The sequence below is a fragment of the Astyanax mexicanus genome, chromosome 24 (genome assembly GCF_023375975.1).
Source record: "Astyanax mexicanus isolate ESR-SI-001 chromosome 24, AstMex3_surface, whole genome shotgun sequence".
Classification (NCBI taxonomy): domain Eukaryota; kingdom Metazoa; phylum Chordata; class Actinopteri; order Characiformes; family Acestrorhamphidae; genus Astyanax; species Astyanax mexicanus.
In genome coordinates, this window is record NC_064431.1 from 18,920,977 (window position 1) to 18,944,755 (window position 23,779).

The window sequence follows — 23,779 nt, forward strand, 5'->3', positions numbered from 1 at the left end:
GAATGCTAAGAAGCATTACCATAGCATTAGGACTGACACAGTATCCTGACACATGGGCAGTAGTACTGTGATCCTGCAATATTTGATATATCGCAAGATACTCTACGATACTTCATGGTATACTGCTGGGTACCACTTTAAAATTGTTCATATCAATAGAATACTTTTTTTGAAACCTTTTTCTAAATTGTAACCAAAAAAAAAAAAAAAAAATCTATATTTTCACATTTATTTTACCGCCGACAGGATCTCATTCTCATTCTGTCACCATCAGAAAAAAAAGATCTTTTTGGATCTTTTTGGAACAAACAAACAATAAGCATGTTTGTGCCGAAGATGTTTAATGCCAAATATCAAAAATGTATTACAAACGAAATGGATACGATATATCGCAATATCATAGATATTATTTTGTCCCAGCTCTATAAAAGACCATTTAAAACATAATACAGTATAATAATAATGTAATGTAAGGGAAGTTATTTTTTAAAAGAGAAGTGAAGAGTTAATTTGCAGATAAAAAGCAAATAAAGGTATGTTTAAAGAATAGCTCCTATTTGTTTTTGTAAATTAACTTTTTATATATAAAATAGAAAAATGTTTTAGTATATTAAATAAAAAAATACAATTATTAAGTTACAAACACTTATAAACACAAGTCAGTATACCGGCTCATTCACATTTATTGGTTTTCATCACTAATAAAACCAGAATTGTTCAATAGATAAATGGTCATGTTTAGTGGTGGGATGATATGACCCTAAAATAATATCACAATATTTCAAGGTGTTTTTGTGATAATAAATCTCTTTAAATAGCAAAATGATATAACAGAACAATGAAAGTTTATTTTTAATTGAGTAATATTTTACTGCAACAAAATAAATATTAGTTATATTCAGTATAAATGTATAAATTAGTCATACACAAAACATTCTAAACAGCAACTTACCAAAACCCTAATTTTGTATAAAAGATGATAGTATAACATATTAGAAAATGTAACAAAATAAAGGAATGTCACAACAAATAAAATGTACCACAAAATAAAAGTGCATGCATAAAAACTGCAACATACAATTAAAAAAACAGTACATATCAAAACAAAAAAAAAATATTTTTTTTGGCTTTCAAAAATATTGCTGTTATTACAATATAGATTTTTTTTGATCATATCAAAATGTTTGCAATATTATTGTGTTCAGTACGATATGGCACATCCCTAATCAAGATCATACATTGTGTGATAAGACAGTTCATGTAGTTATATTACATTACATTACATTACATTACGTTTGGCAGACGCTTTTGTCCAAAGCGACTTACAATATTGAAGTGCAATATTATATGTAGCATACAGGGTAATATAGAGCTGTGCAGTGTGTTACTGATCTACAGACTGTGACTCCTCTGTATATCTGGGAGTTTCTAGAGCTGGCCAGGCTTTAGATGTCTGCTCTCAGAGGATTAAAGCAATACGGGTCAAACAGAGGCTCTATAAATTACAGCCAGTGCAGCATGTTCACTTTCAATGATGGATTACATGATTCTGGTTTATAATTAGACGGCTAATACATATAGCCTGAAGCCAGAGGTGTCAAATGAGGAAGTACAAATACTTTATTAGCTTATTTCAGTAGAAATGTTGGTTATTTATACTTTACTGGAGTAACTATTTTTCAGAAGACTTTTTACTTTAACTACAAACCTGGCTGGCTAGTGGGAGGGGCCCCCCTTGAGGGAGATTCTGATAACAGTGTCGTTGGACTTTAATGCATCGTCACAGAATTTAAAGGGGTTCTCACACAGTTGTTAGTCATTACATTCAATTTATAACCAGCCGTTGTCTGGGGGCCCCAGGTCAGCTCAGGGCTGTAGGCAATTGATTGGTTTGCTTGCCTTGTTGAAATGGGCCTGACTGCAGTTCTGGAAATGACCCACAACTAACAGATAATAGACGACCTTTGCCTAATTGTGTAAGAGTCAATGTTTGGAAAGAGGCACTCAGAGCTTGATTGGTTAGAGTTAAATGGTAGAAAGAGAGGGAGAAAGAGAGAGAAAGGGAGGAACTGGCAGAAAGAAGGAAAGCCGTAGCTGTATATCTATCTGTCTAGTCAGGGTGTAATTAGTGATTGAGGGATGGGTGGGGAACCATCTTTCCTGCTCCAGCTCCACCTATATCTGTATTTGTTTTAGTTCTCTCTGAGAGAACTTTCTCCATCTTTCTGTTTTTTTTTTTTTTTTCCCCCGCTTGATACATGTATTGGATTTGGATTGTTAGGGTGGCATCTCGCTGCGAGTGTAACAGATGGTCATGTTGACGTCGACAGGAAGGGCTGAATGTGTGTCACTAATTTGTGACCTTTTACTGATCAATCCAGCAGTGGTCCGATATCTGTTACATTTTAAACACCACATCTCTTCTTGTTTCCACAGTTAATACTGTATTTTTCACACTATTGGGCACACCAGATTATAGGGCGCACTATCAATAAACGTTTATTTTCTGGTCTATTTTTATACACAAGGAACACCGGATTATAAGGTGCATAAAGCTAAGATAAGTAAAAAAAAAAAAATGAGCACTGTATATTACTCTACACAGATTTCTCTCCTAAAACTGTTTATTTGGGTGAGTAAAACATTCCTGTTTGTTTACAGTAAGTTAGATCTTTCCAGATTTCCTCTAAAGCTGGAGCATTAGCATTAGCGGCTAACGCCACCCGACAGCACTACACTGAGGAACTCTGAGTGTTCCACTAAGCCAGGGTGATACTAGCTAGCGGTTAGTCCCACGTAGCTTGTTTTAACATGATAAATGCACAGATAGAGCTAGCGGCTATTGCTAATACTGCTCCAGCAGTGCTAGCCAGGGTTAGCAGCAGGGTACAGGCCGATAATACCCACCTCTGGATCGCCAAAAGGAGAACTAAACTGAAACTTCTGTATAACTCTGTACTTCAGCAGAGGGGCTTTACTGCTCCTTACAACCTGACTGGTCACCCCTAGTAGCAATACAAAAGACACTTATACTGTATTTTTTGCACTATAAGGCGCACTTAAAATCCTTAAATTAAAAAAATTAAAAATCGACAGAGTTTTCCAGCAGTACCAGCATTAACAGCTAACCACGCTAACTCATTGGCCACCAGAGGTGAGTATTATTGGCCTATAGCCTGCTGCTAACCACATATAGCACTGCTGGAGAAGCATTAGCATTAGCCTCTAATTGTGCTAAGCTCTAGGTCTTTGGCATGTTCAAAGGTGAGTATTATCGGCCTGTAGCCTTCTGCTAACCCCAGCTAGGACTGCTGGTTTAGCTGCTCTAAAGGTGGAAATCTAAGCTTACTGTAACGAAACGAAAGCACTTTACTCACCCGAACAAACAGTTTTCAGAAGAGAAATTTGTGTAGATTAACATCCATTGCTCGTTTGATTTGTCTGACTTGTCTGAAATGTTTTTTTTTTTTTTTAATAATTACAGATTTGTTTATTTAATTTTTCTTAGCTTCACAGGTCTGTCCATCCAACGGCGAGACCTGCTGAATTAGAAAGAAAACATGGTGACACTGCCGTTCTATACTAGTGTCGTATAAATGTGCCTTATAATCCACTGAGCCTTTTATATATAAAAATAGACTAGAAAACAGATGTTTATTGATAATGCGTATAATACGGTAGCTCAGAACTATGTGTAGGACATCCTTATTTTTAAGTAGGCCAATGCTCGTCCATATACAGCATTGTATCTTTCTGTTTTTTTTTTTTTCTTCCCCGCTTGATACATGTATTGGATTTGGATTGTTAGGGTGGCATCTCGCTGCGAGTGTAACAGATGGTCATGTTGACGTCGACAGGAAGGGCTGAATGTGTGTCACTAATTTGTGACCTTTTACTGATCAATCCAGCAGTGGTCCGATATCTGTTACATTTTAAACACCACATCTCTTCTTGTTTCCACAGTTAATACTGTATTTTTCACACTATTGGGCACACCAGATTATAGGGCACACTATCAATAAACGTTTATTTTCTGGTCTATTTTTATACACAAGGAACACCGGATTATAAGGTGCATAAAGCTAAGATAAGTAAAAAAAAAAAAGAGCACTGTATATTACTCTAAACAGATTTCTCTCCTAAAACTGTTTATTTGGGTGAGTAAAACATTCCTGTTTATTTACAGCAAAGCAAACATTTTCCTTGGAATGTCATTGCCAGCTTGCAACAATTGATTGATTGATTGATTGATTTATTACCAAGTGAGCATTTATGGAACGCTCTGGGATCTGGGTCTACTTTCAGCAACCTATGAGTGTGAAGGATCTACAGGCCCAGCTGCAACATCTATAAGCAAATGTGGCAAATACCCTCATGGCTAACCATATCTTCACCTCAGTTTTCATCAATGGCTTCATTGCCAGTTTTGTCGATTAGTGTGTTTATATACCAGTGCTGACTGGTCTTCTCCATCTTTTCTCAGGCTCTTCCACCATTGACCTGCTGATATACCAGACCCTATGCTACGCCCATGATGACCTGGACATGATCGACGTGAGCGACTACGTGCTAAAAATCTGCGGACAGGAAGAGTATCTCAACAAGTAAGAGCCTTGATGCCAAATGTTATTCTAGAAGCCTTCAGTTTGATTAGTTTTTACCAGGTTCTTGGCAACGTTTTTCTTTCTCCACTTTCAGAGAATGAAAACTCTCAGAAAAAGAGAGGCTCGGGCGAGGCTGTACATAATAAATAGACTGGGCTGCCTCTCTTCTGAGTCGGTTTTATAAGATGTTGGGCAGTCCTCCAGAGCACCCTTTGATTGACACCTGCTTTTTCCTCAATGCTGTGTACAAGAGCACAACAGGCAGTGCTCACAATTGAGCTTCAGGCCACTCAGAGTCCTGCAAACTCCTTCTCATAAAGCCCTGCTGTTGACAACACGGCTCCCAGGCCTTTCCACCTCCCCGATGGGCACTGCGCCCACCTCACCATGGCATGAAGCCACCGTGGCACTGAGCCTACATCATGACTAAACCATAGAAAAACAGAAAAAGGTACAGTGTGACACAAAAACTGTTCCTAGACATCCAGAGGCTTCCTCATTTTGACGTTGTCTTTGTCGTAGGCCGTGTTAAGGGCGCTCTGGCCGTGGGGTGGAGGCAACCCTTCCAAAATAAAGAGTCGGGGATCGCCGCTCGCGGTTTGCGGTACGAGCGAACTCTCGTCATCCAGCTGAAGGCCCTCAATTGTGGCCGCTGTAGACGGGATGTGCTTATAGCTTGTGGTTGACTGTTAACCACAGTGGGACTCCCCCCAAACGAGACCACCGGCCTGAGGAAATCCCAGCTTCTAACCACCCTAATGTTTTAATGTGGTGCAAGCGCTGACTGGCCTCATGCTCTATGATCTCCTTTAAGTGTTGTCCATAATTTTTTCTTTTGTTATCATTATTAAAAATATCTAGTTTTTTTAACATTTTTGATATTGTGATAAAAATATGAACACATTAGAAGGCGTTCATCAGGCACCTTAAATGTTGTAATCTGACTAGAAATGTGAGTTTCCTGAGAGAAAGATGGAATAGTTGTTCATATTAAGAGTGGTATTCCCAGTGACTTGCTGTGGTGTTGCTAAGTGGTTGCTAAGGTATTGCTATGGTATTTCTGTTGATCAGTAGTTACTATGGGAATCTGTTGCTTGTTTGGTTTTGCTAGGTGGTTGCTGAAGTGTTGCTGTAGCATAGCTGTTGTTTGACAAGGTGTTGCTAGTTGTTGCTTGTTGTTGAGGTGGTTCTACAGTATACCTGTTGTTTACTAAGTGGTTGCTTAAGTGTTGTTGTGATGAAGTTGTTGGTTGCCATGGTGTTGAGAGATGTTGCTTAAGTGTTGTTGTGGTAAGCAAGGTGGTTGCTATGGTGTTGTTACATAATAAATAGGGTGTTGCTACCTAGGTGTTGCTAGGTGGTTTGATGCTGTAATGTTTCTGTGGTTTAGCTCTTGATTGCTAAGGTGTTGCAAGGTGCTTGCTTAGGGGTTGCTAAGTGGTTGCCTAGTTCATTTCTGAGATAGCGTTTGCTTGATAAGGTGTTGCTGGGTGGTTGCTTAGATGTTGCTAGGTGGTTTGTTTGCTGAGGTGTACCTGTTGTTTGCTAAAGTGTTGCTGATGGTTGCTATAGTGCTGCTAGGTGGTTCCTATGGTGTCGCTAAGTGCTAGCTATGGTGTTGCTAAATGCTAGCTATGGTGTTGCTAAGATACTTCCTGTGGTGTTGCCAAGTGGTTGTCAGTTGCTTGCTTGAGTGTTGCTAGGTGGTTCGTTGCTGATGCTGAGCTGTTGCTATGGTTTTGCTCGGTTTCTAAGTGGCTTGCTGAGGTGTTACTCTGTAGTTGCTATATTAAAGGCTTGGTTACTGAGGTGCTGCTGAACAACTCTTAAAGTGGTGTTAGGCTGTTGCTAGGCTATTGCTATGTTGTAGCTGGTGTTTGCTAAGGTGTTGCTAGGTGGTTGGTATGGAAAGGGTTTGGTTGCTAAAGGGTTGCTAGCTGGTTGGTATGCTAAGGGTTTGGTTGCTAAGGTGTTGCTAGGTGGTTGGTATGGAAAGTGTTTGGTTGCTATGGTGTTGTTAGGTTATTGTTATGGATAGGGTTTGGTTGCTAAAGGGTTGCTAGCTGGTTGGTATGCTAAGGGTTTGGTTGCTAAGGTGTTGTTAGGTGGTTGGTATGGAAAGGATTTGGTTGCTAGGGTGTGCTGTGAGGTTACCTTGGTGTACCTGGTTTTGACTGTATGTGGTTTCTGTTGAAATTGTTGTTGGTAAAAATGAATGTCAGCAACGGGAAGGGATGGGAGAAAGGAGCAATCAAAGAATTGCTACACTAAGGAACCCTAAGAGTTCCGGTAATCCAGGGTGATATTAGCTAGCGGCATTATCCAAGTAGCTTGTTTTAACATGGTAAACGCACAGACTACAGTCCGATATACTTGCCTCTACACAACGAAAAAGCTAGCGCTTAGCGTGGTTGGTGGATAATGCTAATGCTGCTCCAGCAGTGCTAGCCGGGGTTAGCAGCAGCTACAGGCCGATAATACTCACCTCTGATTGGCGTAAGAGCTAGCTCTTAGCACGGTTAGTGGATAATGCTAATGCTGCTCCAGCAGTGCTAGCCGGGGTTAGCAGCAGGCTACAGGCTGATAATACTCACCTCTGATTGGCGTAAGAGCTAGCACTTAGCCTGGTTAGTGGCTAATACTAATACTGCTCCAGTCTCGGTACTGGAGAACTAAACTAAAACTCCTTTTTTAATGCTTTATTTCAGCAGAGTGGCTTCATTGCTCCTTATAACCTGGCTAGTAGAATTCATACATTCATACTGATGATTTTAATTATGCCTTATACTGCAAAAAATATGGTAAATTAAGGCTTGCAAAACATGGGTATGGGCAAGCTGAACTTTCAGAAGTTTTTTGAGGCTGCAAAAACATAAAGAAAATATATAAAAGCGAACAACACAGGTGTGTTTGTGTGTGGGTTTGACAGCTGGATTTTTTTTTGTGGGCGTGCAGCTGGTGGTTCGGAAGTGTGGCTTGCCCCGATAACCCTGGAAGACTGAGCATGTGCAGAGCTGAGCTGTTATTTTTCTGCCATCGTCGCCTGCCAACAACAGTAGCCTGCTTTTCTGTTTTTTTTCCTCCCCATTACGCCATTGTGGTCAAACAATAAACACCAGCGTTAACCCTGACGGGCGGCGGAACCCTGCGCTGGCACTGATCCTGTACAATGATTTCAGCTCTTGAGAAATACCGTAGAGCCATTCAGTAATGTTGTCAATGTATGGAAATGGATTTGCGGTTTGAAACGAGGCGTTTTACGACAATTTGACTCAGTTTTAAAACAAAACAACTTAACTCATTAAAAAAAAATTATGGAAATGTTGTGGTTGGCATGTCTAGAATAGCCCAGAAGCTATTGACATGCCATGTCCCATGGAAAAGAAAGAACCCTGCACTGTCCTGTGATGAATGCGTGCATTTTGATTTTTGCTAAAATCTGTTTAGTTTGTTCTCATGGACAATTCTAGCCAGATGCCACCACTCACCATCACCATTACCACCCACTGCACTGCACTATTGTCCACTGGGGATGGTAATATTAGCCTTCTACAATGTATTTACATTTCAGCCGTCTGCCAATGGTGCTGGCACTAATGGGATAACTCATTGAGGGCAACCATGCTTGATGAACGTATACAATCAAGGCTGTTGGGTCATTCTTAAAAAATATTGAACACGCCTTAAATTCAGTGGTTTTTCATTATTTAAAAATGTGTAGATTAATACTAAAGTCATCTAAACTATGAAGAAAAACATATAAAACATTTAATTATTTAGTAAACCTAGACATATTAAATATGTTATATATGTTTTCGATTCTTCAAAGTAGACATCGCTTGCTTAGATCTTGGCTTCTTGGCTTTTTACAGTCAGCTTTATGAGGTGGAGTCACGGTTAGCCGATAATGCTAATACTGCTCCAGGCTTAAGTTTCGGTGCTTTTGAATTAAACTAAATCTCCTGTATAATGCTGCACTTCAGCAGAGTGACTTTACTGCCTCTTTACAACCTGACTGGTAAAATTCATACATAAGGTGCACAGGATTATAAGATGCACTGACGAATTTGGGGAAAAATAAAGAATTTTAAGTGAAAAATACGGTAGTCAGTGCAGCAATCTAGATAATTACAAGCCATTCCAAGTACTCTCATCTGTTTTCTTTTAACTGTACATGACCTGGATCACAGTAACTGTAAACTATAGAAAGAATTCATCGATTACAGTCAATAATCTCTTCTTTAATTTTTCTGTTTCTCAGTTCTCAGACCCTCGCTGGACTTGAGTATATCCAGCATTGCCTGAAGTTCGACTGCGACATCCGGCTATTCCTCGCCAGAAGGAGTTCAGTCAACACAGAGCTAGCTCGTACGGTGAGTATATTAGATTAAGCTTGAATCTAGAGTTAGCCTGTAACTTGTTGAGATGTAGAGAGTTGTAGAGGTTCCTAATGGTGTCATACGATTATCCGTCCTTGGCAGTTTGAATATTCTCACAGCGTTGATTGTACATTTAATAACATCCCTTACATTTTCAATTGGAGATAGGTCTGATGAGGGGATTGGACATGGTATAGCATCTCTGTCTTCAAGGCAGGCTCTTGAGACATCATCAGTATGTGGACAAGCATTGTCCTGTTGAAACAACAGGTTGCAGTTCCTTATTAACGCAACATTCGTAATGAAGAAGGGTGATTTGGCATCATCTAAAATTTCACTCTAAACAATGACTACAGGCCTTTTGGACGTGTGACACATGACAACAAATAGACTGGTTCATCTTGGTTCTCACTACTGTGCCCTCACAAACATATTTGTTGGTAGTTGTAACCAAAAAAAAATCTGCTGTTCTAAATCACTCCATGACTGCCAATGACTGCAGTGGTGTTGTTTTTATCCGTCTGCCAATGGTGTTGGCACTAACAGAATGACTCATGGAGAGCATCACTGCTACCTGAATGTCCAAACCATCCAAATTGTCCACACCATCCAAATACCATCCAAGTTTAATTCCAGACAATGAATGTATATGCTTTATATATTTTAAAACCACTGATGTTTTAAAAAGCTTTTTGTATTTTTCCCCTCACTGTTAAACCTTAGCTGGACGATGATGAGACGCCGTCCACCATGAACCACAGCATCCTCCTGCAGGAGAGGCCCATTAAACAGACTGTGACCAGGTGTGAGGGGGGAAGAATATTCAAGAGGAATTTTTTCAGTTTCTTAGCCTATAAATGGTGTCTATGAACTTAACCTGTTTGCTGGTATTTCATAGGGAGGCGCTGACTCTGCTGCTGGACACCTTTCATAACGAGGCCGAGTCCTTCGTACTGTCTGAGGTAGGTTAGCTCTGGATACATGATTAATATCAGTGCCTAATCCATATATATGTTGTTGAGGATGAAGTGGGGAGTAGATGAGATGGGGAGCTGATGATAAGGTAGGAAGTTGATGATAATGTGTGGAGTTGAGGATGAGATGGGGAGTTGATGATGTGTAGAGTTGAGGATTAAGTGGTGTGGTAAAGATTTAAATAGTCTATTTAAACTGTATATGCCGTGACACTCTCTCTTCCCCTCTTAGGTTGAGTTGCCATTGCATGTGGAGCGTCTTGTTCAGTCGGTGAAGGCCCTGTGCAGCTCGCTAGCTGCAGTAGAAACGCCCGAGATTACCAGTGCCCTTAACCAGCTACCCGCCTGCCCCTGCCGACTGCAGCCCCGGGTACAGAAGGTGAGATACAGTATGCCCGGGTTGACAACAGAACTTTTAAAGCTGTATCAGTGTGGGTTTCTCACACTTTCCCACTGAGTTTTACTGATTTTTAGGTGAAATAAAAATGATATCCTTATCTGAACCCATTTTACAACTACTAGAACAATTACTGGTTTGCGCTGATCTGTACAGACTGCAGGGGGCGCTGTAGGAGAGTAGCATAGCACATATTATATGTTACCCTATGTACAAGGCAAATGTTTGCTTCTTGATAATATGAATTTTCATTCCTGCTTAAATAATGCAACAGTATAGGATATGTACTAATGTCAACTAGCATAGATAGCATGTATGTAACTTCTGCATAATTTAAGGTGGAACCTAAAATTACATTAATAAAACTGCCTAAAACTGTGCTTTTTGTATTTCGTTGTTTTTTTGGCTGTTGACTGGCCCAGTTCAGATTGAGTTGCTGACCAGTAAAGACTTAAACTCTGTCCTACTATGTTCTCCACCCCTTAAAACTATGTAAGACTACAATTGTCCTTGCTCTCATTGGGTGGGTAGGTGGCGCTCTGTCCCCGCAAAACACGCATTATGATGCTGGCCGTTACAGGCATCTGTTGGCTCGTGTATCAGAGCCGGGAATCTTGCGCTTTCTGGGTGTCTGGCGCATTTGTGATGCTGACTACTGATGTTGAGGGTCATTACTAGTGATAGGAGGAGCCCTATACAGTGGCAGCAGTCTAATATGCTGCCACTATGATTGGGAGATCACTTGTTCGAATCCTGGTCATGCAGCTTGCCATCAGCTGCCAGAGCCCTGAAACAGCACAATTGGCTTTGCTCTCTCTGGGTGGGTAGATGGTGCTCTTTCCCCTCATCACTCCAAAAGGGTGATGTCGATCAGCACAAGGCGTCTGTGAGCTGATGTATCAGAACCGAGTCGCTGCGCTTTCCTCCGAGCACGCTGTGATGCTACTCGACAATGCTGCATCAGCAGCAGTTGGAAAAGAGGCGGTGGCTGACTTCACATGTATCAGAGGAGGCATGTGCTAGTCTTCACCCTCCTGGTGTTGTGGCATCACTAGTGAATATACTGTAGAAAACTAGTGAAAACTAGTGATGATCTGGTGGCCGGTCTGCTGAACTGCAGGTTGCACTGCTGTCTGCTGTGCTTCTGTTGGAGGCTGTGGTGAAAATCCCCTCGCTAGCATCTGCAAATTTGCAGTGCTGGAGGCTGCAGATTCTTCATCGTGCGAAGACACAGAAAGTGCTTCTTCTGCACTGCAAACACTTAACGTTAAAGCGCTAATTCTGCAAGAATTTCCCCCCAGTGTTGTATTTTCGTCTGTTTTCAGTTCCGCTACGCAACTTAAACTGTGTGTGTGTGTGTGTGTGTGTGTGTTTCCCCTCACAGGATGTCAGCGTGTTGGCGAGGAGAGAAACACGAGGTACAGTATCCCTCAAGCTTCACTTCACTAGGTCGTTTTTTTATTGGACAATATATTATCCCAGAACTAATTGCAAAATGCAATACAATTGTCATTTTAGGACCAAAAATTTTGTTCTGCCGATAAAATGATAATACAGTAGCACCATAATGCATTGCACATTATCTTTTATTTCTTATGAAAATGATTAATATAACTTAAGAACATTGGATATCATGATGTACAAAATGATTGACTAAAAATAAGAGACCACTTTAAAATGATGAGTTCCTTTAATTTTACCAAATTGAAAACCTTTGGAATATAATCAAGAGGAAGACGGATGATCAAAAGCCATCAAACCAAACTGAACTGCTTGAATTTTTGCACCAGGAGTGCAGGCATAAAGTTATCCAAAAGCAGTGTGTAAGACTGGTGGAGGAGAACATGCCAAGATGCATGAAAACTGTGATTAAAAACCCAGGTTATTCCACCAAATATTGATTTCTGAACTCTTAAAAATGTATGAATATGAACTTGTTTTCTTTGCATTATTTGAGGTCTGAAAGCTCTGCATCTTTTATTGTTATTTTAGCCATTTCTCATTTTCTGCAAATAAATGCTCTAAATGACAATATTTTTATTTGGAATTTGGGAGAAATGTTGTCCGTAGTTTATAGAATTACATGTGAAAATTGTGCCCAAATTGCTGCTTAGAGCTGTGGATTGTTTATATATTAATTTAATATACTAATATTAAATATTTAACCGTGCTTGAAAATATGCGTTGTAATTGTGTTATCATCAGTTATGATGTAGTTACACGTAGTAATTTAAAAGTGTTATACAAACTAAAATACTCTACCGTGAAGCATTTAGGTGGAACTTGTCCTATGCAACAATGGCAACTTTTGGCTTTCCTTTCCTGGAGCGGGACTGATGAGTGCCAGTTTCATCATGATGCTTTGCGGTACTTCTCCATTGTGAAATCAGGGTTATCAGTGTTGTCCCATTAGAAGATGAAATGAAATATTTGCAGAAATGTGAGGGGTGTACTCTCTTACGTCTGTGAGATACTGTATACACCGTCTGTGATTGGTGCATCGTGCATATTATACTTATAGCTGGAGTGTGTTTGTGGTTGTGTGCAGTGAGGATGTTGTGGAGGTTCTGTGATGGGATAAACAGGAAAGAAATATTCCGGCTCTCAGGATGCACTCCATTCTCCTCCGTCTGGAATGTAATCTGAATTCCAACTGATCCAACAAATAAATAAATAACCTTGGCTTGTAGCTTTGGCCTTGGTCTGTAGATGATCTCTAGTCCAAACACACTGTAAAGTTTTTAGAGATGTCTTGGTTTGTAAAAAATCCAATAAACTTAGAGCCCATAAAATTCTCTATAAAAGGTAAAATGTGTTTAAAGGAGAAATCTGGTGTAAAATGGACTTGGGGTGTAGTAAAACATAAAAACAAGTAGAAACGTTTGTCAAATAGCCCATCTCTGTTTACCCACAGCATTCAGAAATGCAGTGCTTGTAGCCAATGCTCCCAACAAACAGGCTTACAGTGCTGCTCATAGGGGCATATTTTTACACCAAAAAAAGCTCAAAGTAACTCCACACTTTATTGGCAGTATTCTGATGGCTCTGGCTTTTAAAACGAGGTACTGAGAAGTTTAAAACGTTCACAGGTAGATTAATAAAAACACTGTTCATACACACAGTACCTTGTTCTATTTCTCTGGGCTCCACCATCTTGAAATTAAGTCACGATAAATCAATCGAAGAGCGCAAGGATTATGTCATTTGTTGTTTGGTGCATTTCATTCTCATGTAGACAGTCACCACATATTTTTAGCAACAGCTGGAATTCATGCATTTCCACAGAATTCATTTTGCATTCTGTTCCTCTATCCTATCTATTTGTTCGTGTTTATAAACTGTGATCTATCTGTGCACATTTTAAATTTCAGGGCCCTCAGAATTCTACCAATAAAGTGTGGAGCTACTTTGATTTACTTGTTATTTGTATAAAAATAGTGATTTCTTTGCATGGACAATGCTATTCCCCTATTACTAGCAGTTTAAGCCTGTTGGGAGCATCAACTTTTTTTTCTCATTTTAAGGCAGTAAAACTTTCCTTCTTTAATAAGACTTTTTGTTTAAATAAATATTGTAAGTGTTAGATTATATTGTTTATTTTAGGAATATTAATCACTCTTACTTCACTCTGAATTTTCCCTTTATTTTAAGTCAGTTGAACTCAAAATAAGCACAAAAAGTCTGCAGTCAATTTAAACTGATATTCCAAATTTACAGCAAAAAATCTGCTATTGCTTGATATACATCTTATTTCACTCGTTTTGAGATCTTTTGAGTTCTTTTTGAAGAAATATTAATAAGAAAAGTAGCTCATGTCATTGGCAGATTGCTTCGCTTAATATAAGCATATACAGCTCTGGGAAAAATAAGAAGAGACCACTTTTCTGAATCAGTTTCTTTGATTTTACTATTTATAGGTTTATGTTCCAGTAAAATGAACATTGTTGTTTTATTCTATAAACTACAGACAACATTTCTCCCAAATTCCAAATAAAAATATTGTCATTTAGAGCATTTATTTGCAGAAAATGAGAAATGGCTGAAAAAACAAAGAAAAGATGCAGAGCTTTCAGACCTCAAATAATGCGAAGAACACAAGTTCATATTGATAAAGTTTTAAGAGTTTAGAAATCTATATTTGGTAAAATAACCCTGGTTTTTAATCACAGTTTGCATTAGCATGTTTTCCTCCACCAGTCTTACACACTGCTTTTGGATAACTTTATGCTTGCACTCCTGTTGCAAAAATTCAAGCAGTTCAGCTTGGTTTGATGGCTTGTGATCATCCGTCTTCCTCTTGATTATATTCTAGAGTTTTTCAATTTGGTAAAATCAAAGAAACTTATCATTTTTAAGTGGTCTAGTATTTTTTTTCCAGAGCTGTATGTCTACATAAAACCTTATAAAAAAAGAAATATACCCTATATGGACAAAGGTATATGTTAATGGACGTGTTAAAGCTTAGGTGTGATGAAATTCCCAGCTCCTTCATCCATGTTCCAGTGGTAAACACATCGCATACTTTAAGAAGTGTGCGGCACTTGTCGTCTGGAATATGTCTGGAATTTGTTCAAGCCTCCCAACAGCGTGTTTGTAGATCGGATGTTTAATAACTCCAGTCAGCGCTGTCTATACAGATGATATCTCTCCGCTTCAGCTGAAGCCAGATCTGTTTAAAGGAAGAAGTGTCGTTAAAACAGGAAGCGCTTATCAAGTGTTTGTGCATCTTTAGTAAGCTACAGTCCATCAGTCTTGTTTCTGCAGAGTGTTTATTCTGAAAAGTCCTTCACCTCCTCAGTGTTGCTCTCGCTCCTCTTCCTTTCCTCAGAAAACATCGTTGAGAGGTTGACGGCAGCCATCTTGGATCTGGTGGAGCTCTACTGCAGCACGTTCAACGCCAACTTCCACACGGTGCCGCCCAGCAGCCGGCCCACGGCGCCCATCCAGGAGGCGGGCATGGTCACCAACGTGCTGTCGTTCAGCGTCCACGCCGCCCACCGCATCCCCATCACCTGGGCTGCCAGGTATAGCACACCGGCTTAACCCTGAAATATCAATCTTTCACTTACAGTACAGGCCAAAAGTTTGGACACACCTTTTCTTTTTCAATGCGTTTACTTTATTTTAATGACTATTTACATTGTAGATTCTCACTGAAGGCATCAAAACTATGAATGAACACATGTGGAGTTTTATACTTAACAAAAAAGAGGTTAAAAAACTAAAAAACATGTTTTATATTCTATTTTTTTTTTCAAAACAGCCACCCTTTGCTCTGATTACTGCTTTGCACACTCTTGGCATCATTCTCTCAATGAGCTTCGAGAGGTAGAGTCACCTGAAATGGTTTTCCAACAGTCTTGAAGTTGGAGTTCCCAGAGGTGTTTGTTTAACGCTTGTTGCCCCTTTGCCTTCACTCTGTGGTCCAGCTCACCCCAAACCATCTGGATTGGGTTCAGGTCCGGTGACTGTGGAGGACAGCTCATTTTTTGTTAAGTACATAAAACTCCACATGTGTTCATTCATAGTTTTGATGCCTTCACTGAGAATCTTTAATGTAAATAGTCATGAAAATGTTAAGAAGAAAACGCATTCAAAAAGAGAAGGTGTGTCCAAACTTTTGGCCTGCACTGTACCTGATTGGTTCTTTACCTCTTAATTTACACACTTCATTTCTGTTTCTGAAGAATAAAACTCCCACAACCGTCCCCCCAACGTAATCTCCCATTTCAACACTCAGAACAAAGCAGCATTCAAAAGTACTTCCTTGAAGGCGTTCTTCCGTGCGAGGAACACAGTGGTGGCCTTTATCAGACTCGTAATGAACGGTTTCGTAATGATCAAAATTCCTTTCGTTTTGTTGTGAAAGGAAAACACTGACAATCCTGTAATGAGACATTTGAAACCCAATGAACTGCTTTAACACGGACATATTTATTATAGCTTTTAACCCACTCATTAGGACTCCCCCTATCACTAGTGGTGCCCCAAAACACCAGAAGGGTGAAGACTAGCACATGCCTCCTCTGATACATGTAAAGTCAGCCACTGCCTCTTTTCAAACTGCTGCTGATGTAGCATTACCGAGTAGAATCACAGCACACTCGGAGGAAAGCACAGCGACTCGGTTCTGATACATCAGCTCACAGACGCCCTGTGCTGAGCAACATCACCCTTTGGAGTGATGTGGGGAGAAAGCGCCATCTACTCACTCAGAGAGAGCAAGGCCAATTGTGCTCTCTCAAGGCTCTGGTAGCAAGCTGGTATGGCAAGCTACATGAACAGGATTTGAACCGGCGATCTCTTGATTATAGTGGCAGCGCTTAGCCCGCTTATGTCGTTTTGATTTTTTCTCTCTTAATTCAAATAGTTTAAATTAGTTTTTAGAGTAGGTTTGCTAGCTTTTTTTATTTTTTATTTTTTTTAGTTAGCTTAGTTTTAGTTTTCATTAGTTTTAGTATTACTTTTATTTATTTTTTATACTTTAAATATACTTTATTAGGTGTAGAATTGGATTTTATCACAAAGAGTTATAAATAAATTAGTTTGTTTATTATCTCAACCAAGGAATTACTCATGTGGTACAAATGAACTGCCTTTCATTTCATTTTCGAAAGAGAGCCACACATACAAACACACACACACACACACACACACACAGAGACAGACAGACACACACACATATACAGAGAGAGGCATATTCCATCTGTCCTAGCTGACTATGGGCCAGTGTAATCCAATAGGATTACATGGTATTTAAGGGGTGCTGAGAGATTCCCCCGAAAAAACTGCCGGCCCATTTATTCATAGATTTTACAGCTCTGTATGTGTGTGTGTGTGTGTGTGTGCAGGATTGAAGAAAACACAACACACTGCTGTAAAAAAAAAAAGTTTTAGTCCCCCCCAATCCGCACCCCCAAAACACACTCCAGGAATGGTCTCTGCTCGTTGACCCCGGTGGACCAGTGGTCTTTGTCCCACTCTGAAGCTGCTGCCGACTGCAGATTGGCCCGCCACAAAGGGTGTCACATGGGAACTCAGTGTGACCTTTGACCTCTCAGAGGCTGGGTGCAGTCACGGTGACGCATGCCATCTGGTGACGACGGGATTCGAGTTGTGATGGAATTCACGCTATAAGACACACTGGATTATAAGGCGCATTATCAATAAACATCTATTTTCTGGTCTATTTTCATACATAAGGCGCACCAGAGTAAAGCTAAGTCAAGTAAACAAAACTGTAATTCTTCAAAAAATATATATATTTTAAAGCCAAATGAATTTTGGATGTTAATCTACACATATTTCTCTCCTAAAATCTGTTTATTTGGGTGAGTAAAGTGCTTCTGTTTATCTACAGTAAGCTTAGATTTCCAGGTTTCCAAAAAGGCTGCAGCATTAGCCTTAGAGCCTAACAGCTAGCACTATGCCGCCCAACAGCGCTACACTGAGGAACCCTTAGAGGCTAATGCTGCTCCAGAAGTGCAAGCCGGGGTTAGCAGCAGGCTACAGACTGATAATACTCACCTTTGAACAGCAAAAGAGCTAGCCCTTAGCACGGTTAGCAGCTAATGCTAATGCTGCACCAGCAGTGATAGTTGGAGTGCCAAAAATCAATAGTACAGGAATTTGTGTCATGGCCCATAACTTTTGCCGCTGTGGGTGGGACTTCTATAATGTATTCCTGGTACACATGTGACACTATAGTTTAAGGAATAATGATTACTTACACAACTTAAACAAGTGTAGGCATTCCCAAGCTGTCAGATGAGGTAAAACCTCATGATCGGTTTAAATTCTGCTGTCCCATGACTTTTGGCATGTCCGAGTAGTACTCGGTTAGCCACTAATGCTAATGCTGCTGCACCCAGCCTTAGTGTAAATCTGGAAATCTAAGCTTACTGTAAATAAATGGAAGCGCTTTACTCACCCAAATAAACAGTTTTCAGGAGAGAAATCTCTCCTGAAAACTCCTTTTACTCTCCTAACACCTCTAACAAACTAACTAATTCTAACCTCATCTCCTTCTTCCTCTTCTCTACTCCTCTATCCCATTATTTCCCTCTGACCTCCTTAAGGCCCTATCTATAGATGCTTTATTTTTAACTTCTATTATTTTTGTACTTAACCTCTTCTATTATTTGCACTTCAATATTGTAAGTCGCTTTGGACAAAAGCGTCTGCCAAATGTAATGTAATGTAATGTAATGTAAATCTGTGTGTATTAACATCCAGCACTCGTTTGACTTGACTTGACTTTTTAAGAATTACAGTTTTGTTTACTTAGCTGAATCCCTCTTGTTTACTTCTGCTGAATTAAAAGGAAAATACGGCGACTACCTCTGTTCCTTACTATTGTTGCATAATACGCTTTATAATCTGGTGCATCTTATGTATGAAAACAGACCTGAAAATAGACGTTTATTGATAGTGTGCCTTATAGTAAGATACAATACAAGAATTTCCTTTTGGAAATTGGGCTGTTTACAGTAACAGAATGCTTTCCCATTAGATCACAAACTATTGCATACCACTATATAAAATGATGAATTATTACCACAACAAGGATCCTAGATTTTCTGGATATCGGCAGGGAGATCAGGTCAAAGCCACATTTAAGTAGATTTTTACTCTGAAATCTTTTAAACTATATCTATAAAAAATGTTCAGTATCACTGATCATGCTCAATATGAGTTTACTATTACATGTTTACCGAAAGACTGGCTGACTAGCTGAAATTTCCTTTGTAAATTTCACTCATTTATGATCTACTGTGACTTTCTGTTTAAAAAACAACAACTTTAATTTAACATAGTACTGTAAGAATGGTGCATCTCTACATATCTTTTCTATGTTCCATGCCATGTTCCTGCCTAAATCCCATACACATGTACGTACCCGTTCTGTGTTGGGAGGATCTGGGCTTCCGTTTAGTAGGGGAATGTTTTCCTTTCTATTCTGAATTCCTCCTGAGAGACTTTCCTTTTAAAGACTTTCCCAGAGTTCCAGCCTCCCGATTAAAAAACGCAGGAGCGGGACTGGTAACATGAGGATCAGAGGAGGAGGGCATGCCTGGCTCTTTCTAGACTTTTAAGTCTTATAGAACTGAACTTACTGACCGAAACTCAGGCCTATATGCTGATGACGCTGGTTTTTGTTCTCTTCTCATGGTTGAATAACATCCAGGATGTCAACCACATGTAATAAAGTTTCATTGTGTTTATATTACAATATGTGAACTTGCATAACTCTGATCTGATCTCCGTGTCAGTCTGATATAATGGAAAGCCCTGTAGCTCGGCTTTCGTGTTTTATTAAAGATCAGAGCTGTTTTTTAGTGGAATTCATCTGAAATGATGTCTCTTTCTCTCTCTCTCTTTCTTTCTCTCTTTTAGTTATGAAGGATTTTTTCTCTCATGTTCTCTCACCCATGGGGGGGATGAGCTCTGCGCCCCCCAGCACACCAGTAAACAGTCCGTCAGCAAATATCTCTTCCATCTGGTGGTCTGGGAGCAGAGGTAAGTTATAAATCAGCACCGTTTCTGTAACTACGATTTCCTCCCACCTGACTTACCCAGTTCAGACATCCCATAATACTCACTACTGCTAACCCTGCACTAGTTTGGGCGATATGATCCATAAATATTTATCACAGTTTATTTTGTTTATTTTAAAGATTCTGGTGGTTTCATGGTATATCATTATATATTTATTTATTTATTAAAGCAGCAGTCTGTATTATTTTGTATCTAAACTAAAAGCAGAAGCATTTCTGAGTGGTGAAGGGAAAAAATATTGTGTGTAATGGTACCAGTGTGTTGGAACCACCATCCCTGCTATGCCTAATATATTTATTTGTATTTTACTGAACTTGAGCGGCTGGTGGAGCATTGGAGACCTCAGAAGGGGACATTTAGAGCTCAGTAGCTCATTCACCCATAGTAAAAACAAAGTTAAAAAACAAAATTTATTTTTGCATAATTGACCTTTTATATATGTTTATGTAGGCGCAGTTGGCCTTACTCTGTCTGGGTGTGTAGATGGGGCCCTTTCCCCTCATCACTGCTAAACTGAACCCCTGGATCGACTGTGCAATTCCATTCGCCACTTTTTTGTGTGTAGATGTTTTGTCTCCGTGCAGTCCAGCACCAGGTCTGCTTTTATACTATCGGTATTATTAAAGTACTCACGTTACAAAATGAACCAATCACACGACTAGCACACAAACCATGGCATGATTAGCTTCCACAACCCCAGACAGATTTTATTTTCCAGCAGCAATTAGGCTTAATCTATATTCTAATTTTCTGAGATAAGATCATTGAATCTCACAAACGCAAGTTATCCAATGAGAAAGATCTGATCTGGGCAGCAGGTTCTCAGGAAGTTCTGAGGAAGAAGGACTGCAGGAAGAACGTAAATACTGTATGCTCTGATATCCTGATCTGGTAGGACAGCATTGTAAGGATGAGGGCTATATCTTAATGTATTGTCTGGGGAAATCTGAGAGGGCCATTGTTTCTTATTTATACCCTAATCCCAGCAACAGTAGCGTGGGTTTACTCTGCAGGTGTGTTTTAAACATCTGCTTCACCTCCATCAGAAAAAAATCTCTAAGCCTGCTGAGAAATGCTGATCATCATAATAAAATTAAAGAAAATCACAAAAAGCTCATGTCAAAATAGCTCTTCTGAAAATTGTTTATTTCGGTGAGTAAAGCGCTTTCGTTTATTAACAGTTAACTCAGATTTCCTGATTTCATCCCCTGTAGCTTGTTTTAACACAGTAAACATTCAGCATACAGTCTGATATATTCACCTCTGAACAGAGGAAAGAGCTAGCGCTTAGCATGGTTAGTGGATAATGCTAATACAGCTCCAGCAGTGCTAGCGGGGGTTAGCAGCAGGCTACTGGCCAAATATACTCACTTCTGAACGGCAAAAGAGCTAGCACTTAGCACGGTTAGCGGCTAATGGTAATACTGCTCCAGCAGTGCTAGCGGGGGTTAGCAGCAGGCTACTGGCCAAATATACTCACTTCTGAACGGCAAAAGAGCTAGCACTTAGCACGGTTAGCGGCTAATGGTAATACTGCTCCAGCAGTGCTAGCGGGGGTTAGCAGCAGGCTACTGGCCAAATATACTCACTTCTGAACGGCAAAAGAGCTAGCGCTTAGCACGGTTAGCGGCTAATGCTATTCCTGCTCCAGCAGTGCTAGCCGGGGTTAGCAGCATGTTACTGGCTGATAATACTCACCTCTGAATGGCAAAAGAGCTAGCGCTTAGCGGGTAATGCTAATGCTGCTCCAGTCTCGGTTTCTTGGGCTAAACTGAAACTCCTGTATAACTCTGCACTTTAACAAAGAGTGGCTTTATTGCTCCTTACGACCTGAATAATAAAATTTAAAAGGATTTTAAGTGCATCTTATAGTGCAAAAAAAGCAGGCTACAGGCTGATAATACTCACCTCTGAACGGTGAAAGCGCTTAGCATGGTTAGTGGCTAATGTTAATACTGCTCCAGCAGTGATAGCCAGGGTTAGCAGCAGGCTACACTCTGATAATACTCGCCTCTGAATGGCCAAAGAGCTAGCATTTAGCATGGTTAGCAGGTGATGCTAATGCTGTTCCAGCAGTGCTAGCTAGGGTTAGCAGCAGGCTACAGGCTGATTATACTCACCTCTGAATGGTGAAAGAGCTAGCGCTTAGTGGGGTTAGCGGCTAATGCTAATACTGCTTCAGTCTGTGTGCTGGAGAGCTAAACTAAAACTCCTGTATAATGCTGTATTTCAGCAGAGTGGCTTTACTGCTCCAAACAAATTTAAGGATTTTAAGTGCTCCTTATTGTGCAAAAAATACAATAAGTCACTTACCCACACAGTGTTAAAAAGGCATCTAATACATTTTTAGAATAAGTCAGTAATATTCATAAACACTGTTAATCTAACTGTCAAAATAAAAGTTAATGCAAATAATCCAAATGAAAGCAGATTGTGTTCAAATAAAAAGTCAATAAAACAAACTTGCAATACTTTCAAACTGAAATCTTAAAGTACCATCTGACTTTTGTTTCCTTATTTTTCTTGCTGATACAAACAAAAAAATGATCTGTTCCGTGACTCAAAACTAGTATCAGTAATCAGTTTCGTTTTGTGTGACACCACTAATGCTAACGCTAGCTTTTTTTGTGAATGAGGCTTAGTCTTTATTCTGTTTAGCTCTGGATGTTGATCAGTGTTTGGCTTCTCCTCAGAATTGAGTAGTTCAGAGTCTGAGAGATTTATGTTTAACAGTCAGTGGACGAATGGTCATCGACCTTTTTCAGATTTATGTTTCTGAGGTGGAGCTGTAAATAGTTAGCTTAGCCAAACCAGTACGGCTTGTTCTTGCTTCTGCGCAGCCAATCGTTCTTTTAGAAATACAGATTTGGGCCTCACGAATGCGAGATGCTAATGGACGCTACTCAAGCAGGTCTCAGTTAATGGGGAAAGAGAAGAGAGGGAAGCCATTTTATATCGGAAGAGCTAGCTAGCATGCTTATTTTAGTGGTTTGGATGATGGTAGTTAATAAATGACCAGGTATGAACCACTTTCCCAGGTTACCCAAGTCGCAAACTCAAGTCCTCATCTATGAGTCAAAGCCCTTAGTAATGAGGAGACCTGCCACTGAATGTTAGCACTAGGGGTGTGACGAGATCTTGTGGCACGAAATCTCGTGAGATTAAAACGTGACGAATTTTTTTCATCAAGCTTAAAACTGTCTCGCGGGCAAAAAAAAACAGTTTAGCGTGGACTTTTTAAGAGGGATCTGGCAACACAGTAGCGATAGCAGCGAGTGTGGTGGCTGAGCAGTGAGAGTTGCTCTCAGCAGAAGAGGAAAATCCGGGCATTTGCATAGAAGATGATTCTGCTACTTTTAAGTTTGCATTTTGGCTCCAATGGAAACAATAAACGGTAACAGAGTGACCAACAAGACACAAACCATATGTAAATACTGTAAGTAAATCCTACACGTGACTGTTTCATAGACAGTTGTACTAATCCCTTAGCTCTGTACTGTATTTAAAAAAAAATGTTCTGTCTCTGTTTGCACTACAAGCATAGGCTTAATATGACTGGTTGTGGTTTGCACTTATTGTTTGCGCTATATAAGACCTAGAAAAGTTTATTAATATTTTTTATTCTTATTCTTATTTCTATTTCTTATAGAATCAATGTGTGAGAGAAACCAGTCTGTAAAGTTTGCGTTATATGATTTTGTCAAATAAAACTCCTTTTTTTTTTTATAAAGACACTTTTTTTTGTTTATTTTTATTTGTAAATCTCGTCTCGTCTCATTCTCGTGAACCCAGTATCGTGTCTCGTCTCGTGATATTAGTGTCTCGTCACTCCCCTACTTAGCACCCTTATGTTTAACATGGCTTCTG

General features: G+C 39.7%; 1 protein-coding gene across 1 annotated transcript in view; it reads left to right on the top strand.

Moving 5' to 3' along the window:
* pik3c2b (phosphatidylinositol-4-phosphate 3-kinase, catalytic subunit type 2 beta) overlaps positions 1–23,779 on the top strand; it is an 87,584-nt gene that overhangs the window by 17,202 nt on the left and 46,603 nt on the right. The window contains exons 5-12 of the mRNA XM_049471604.1: positions 4,484–4,604; positions 8,866–8,977; positions 9,707–9,786; positions 9,882–9,945; positions 10,190–10,336; positions 11,739–11,772; positions 15,183–15,378; positions 19,751–19,873. Coding sequence (XP_049327561.1) covers positions 4,484–4,604; positions 8,866–8,977; positions 9,707–9,786; positions 9,882–9,945; positions 10,190–10,336; positions 11,739–11,772; positions 15,183–15,378; positions 19,751–19,873 — 877 coding nt within the window. The remainder of the gene's footprint in view (positions 1–4,483; positions 4,605–8,865; positions 8,978–9,706; positions 9,787–9,881; positions 9,946–10,189; positions 10,337–11,738; positions 11,773–15,182; positions 15,379–19,750; positions 19,874–23,779) is intronic.